This window comes from Myotis brandtii, unplaced genomic scaffold, assembly GCF_000412655.1.
Source record: "Myotis brandtii unplaced genomic scaffold, ASM41265v1 scaffold952, whole genome shotgun sequence".
Taxonomy (NCBI): Eukaryota; Metazoa; Chordata; class Mammalia; order Chiroptera; family Vespertilionidae; genus Myotis; species Myotis brandtii.
The window spans coordinates 546,404-549,595 of NW_005371930.1; the positions used below are offsets into that span (position 1 = coordinate 546,404).

The 3,192-nt window shown below is 56.3% G+C and overlaps 1 protein-coding gene and 1 long non-coding RNA gene across 3 annotated transcripts in view; both read right to left on the reverse strand.

The window, feature by feature from the left end:
- Positions 1 to 153, reverse strand: part of TTC38 (tetratricopeptide repeat domain 38) — a 6,985-nt gene extending 6,832 nt beyond the window's left edge. The window contains exon 1 of the mRNA XM_014533165.1: positions 4 to 153. Within this exon, the coding sequence (XP_014388651.1) occupies positions 4 to 153 (150 nt within the window). The remainder of the gene's footprint in view (positions 1 to 3) is intronic.
- Positions 154 to 1,008: 855 nt separating this feature from the next.
- LOC106724740 overlaps positions 1,009 to 3,192 on the reverse strand; it is a 15,982-nt gene continuing 13,798 nt past the window's right edge. Inside the window, exons 1-3 of one of the 2 annotated variants that reach the window (XR_001360579.1) lie at positions 3,141 to 3,190; positions 2,985 to 3,062; positions 1,009 to 1,272 (exon numbers count right to left, since the gene is read on the reverse strand). This is a non-coding gene — a long non-coding RNA (uncharacterized LOC106724740). Of the gene's footprint in view, positions 1,273 to 2,984; positions 3,063 to 3,140; positions 3,191 to 3,192 lie in introns of those variants that run through there. The other variant, XR_001360580.1, reaches the window with a different exon arrangement.

Genomic DNA, 3,192 nt, shown 5'->3' on the forward strand with positions numbered 1-3,192 from the left:
CACCGCAGACACGTGCAGCCGCTCCCTCGGCGTCAGCGGCTGGGCTTTGGACATCTCCACCATGTTCCTCACCGCCAGCGCCAGCTCTCGGTCCAGCCGCACGGAGCTCCCGGTGCCAATCAGCACCAGGCCATTGGCGATGGCGTGGCCCATGGCTGGCGAAAGGTGGGGGGCAGCTGGTGACTCGCATGGCCCGCCCCGCCCCACCCCGAATGTGAAATGAGCAGCCCACGTCCCAGGAGGGGCAAGCAGGTGCAGGTGGGCGGAGCGCTGTGCCCCCACCAGAGTGCAGAACTCAGCCGGGCCCTCACCCCCGCCTGCAGGCCACACCCTGAAAGCATCCTGCACCCCACAAACATCTGCCTCACGAGGGCAACTGGGGAGTGCATGTCTGGAGCACCCCCTCACCAGCTGAACCTTTTTAAAAATTTAATCCTCAGCTGAGGATATTTTTCCCATTGATTTTCAGAGTGGAGGGAGAGAGGAAGGGGGGCCAGGGGGAGGGGAGAGAGAGGGACATCGGGGTGAGGGAGACACAGTGATTGGATGCCTCCTGCACGCTCCCTGACTGGGGCTAGGGACTGAACCCACAACCAAGGTATGCGCCCTTGACCAGGAATGGAACCCGAAAGCCTTTGGTCCGCAGGCCGACACTCTAACCACTGAGCAGACCAGCCAGGGCAGCTGAACCCCTCTTTCTTCAAACCTCGTTCTCATCTGAGAAATGGGATCAGTGTCTTTTTTGGAGAATGGGCGTCCAATTAGGGGGAAAGGTGCCTTCTCCAGACCCGGCATCGCCATGGGAGCAGCTGGTATTCCAACCACAACACTGACTGGCACCTCCCACCCCCTCCGTGCAAATGCCCGCCCGGGCACTGCCAGCCGTGACCCGGGGCCCAGCCCAGGGAGCGTCACTCACCGAAGGTCGGGTCTGCCGCCTTCAGCTTCGCCAGGCAGCCCTCGATGCCCCCAAGAGCCGTGTCGTTGGTCCACTTCACGTACTGAAACACAAGCACAGCGAGCCGTGGCGGGGAGGCGGCGCTCCCGCTGGTGAAGGCGCGGCCCGCAGCCAGGCCTGTGCTCCTTGCTGGAACACGGTGTGTTTTCTGGGCTCAAGGAAAGCAGGACTGGGTTGCTCTCAGCGAAGAGACTGAACACGAGCCACTCCAGGCACGTTCTCTGGGGGCGGTGAGGCCGCCGTTTCCAAAACCCCCACAGCCTCTAGAGCAGCGGTTCTCAACCTGTGGGTCGCGACCCTTTCACAGGGGTCGCCTAAGACCATCGGAAAATACATATATAAATACATATTGTTTTTGTGATTAATCACTATGCTTTAATTATGTTCAATTTGTAACAATGAAAATACATCCTGCATAGCAGATATTTACATTATGATTCATAACAGTAGCAAAATTACAGTTATGAAGTAGCAATGAAAATAATTTTATGGTTGGGGGTCACCACAACATGAGGAACTGTATTAAAGGGTCGCGGCATTAGGAAGGTTGAGAACCACTGCTCTAGAGGAAGTCTGCCCGAGTTACCTGCCCCCTACTCAGCGTCAGCCCTCGAGGGGCCGCCACAGGGCACCCCCGTGGGAGTCTTCTCTGCCTCGTTCACACCTTCTAAGAAGAACTAGCCCTAGTCCGTGTTGCTCAGTGGATAGAGCGTCGGCCTGCAGACCGAAGGGTCCCAGGTTCGATTCTGGTCAAGAGCACGTACCTCGGTTGCAGGCTCCTCCCTGGCCCCAACCCTGGTTGGGGCGTGTGCAGGAGGCAACTAATCGATGTGTTTCTCTCACATCAGTGTTTCTCTCTCTCTTTCCCTCTTTCTTCTACTCTCTCTAAAAAAGATCAATGGAAAAATATCCTCGGGTGAGGATTATACAATAAAAAAATAAATAATAAAATATTTAAAAAAAAAAGAAAAACCGTAGTAAACATGCATTGTGGAAAGTCAGGCCCAGCCCTGGCTGGTGTGGCTCAGTGGTTGGATATTGTCCCATGCACTGAAAAGTCATCTGTTTGATTCCCAGTCAGGGCACATGCCCAGGTTGTGGGTTCGATGGAGTGCATACGGGAGGAAACTGAATGATGTTTCTCTCTCACATGGATGTCTCTCTCTCTCCCTCTCCCTTTCTCTCTTTCTAAAATCAAGAATCCTATATAATAAAAGGCTAATATGCAAATTTTCCCCTCACCGGGAGCTCGACCAGGGGGCAGGGCTGACCACCCACCTGCGGCCCCTCCCCCCAGATAGCCCCGCCCTTGATCACCCCCTACCCCATCGGGGGTGGGGCCAGCCTGCCAACCTCCTGCGGCCCCTCCCCCTGACCGCCCAATCACCCCCATCCGGGATGGCTGGCGGCCAGACCCAACCCGTGCATGAATTCGTGCACCGGGCCTCTAGTACTTTTTAAAAAGTGCTATGAAGAATGTCTGGGTCCCCATGAAGCCCTGCTCCCCCCAAGTTTCCCAGGAGACCTGGATAGGAAGGGCCCATGGGCTTCACTGTTCGTAAAGCCAGGAGCGCTGATGAAGACGTAAGGCTCCGAAATCAGGATGCACGTATAAGTGAGCCGTTAAAAGGGAGCTCAGAGCACCCAGGACACGGTGGAAGTAGCCTTCACATCGTGGCAGGAATGGATGAAGCTGTGAGATGCGCCCAACAATTTAACAAGGAAAAATTAACTGAAAGCATTCACCAGCCCGGCTGGCATGGCTCAGTGGTTGAGCGTCGACCTATGAACCGGGAGGTCATGGTTCGATTCCGGTCAAGAGCACAGGCCCAGGTGACCGGCTGGATCCCCAGTGGGGGGCGTGCAGGAGGCAGCCGATCCATGATTCTCTCTCATTTAAGTTTCTATCCCTCTCTCCCTCTCCCTTCCTCTCTGAAATCAATTAAAAAATATCTTTTAAAAAAGCATCCACCCATTTCAGAAACCTGGCCCTTTACGGAAGGGGCTGCTCCCTCAGGGTCATCACCTGGGTCAGGGTGGCATCGAACAGCTTGCAGGCCTCGTTGCTGGGGGTGGAGAGCGGGAGACCGGCGTCCTTCCACGCCTGCACACAGAGGGCACGCCAGTCAGGGCCTGTTCCGCGGTCCTCCGAACAGGAACACACGACCCACCCAGCACGGACCTCCCAGGCCCGGCGTCTGCAGGTGTGGGTCCCCGGAGGGCCCGCGTGGACT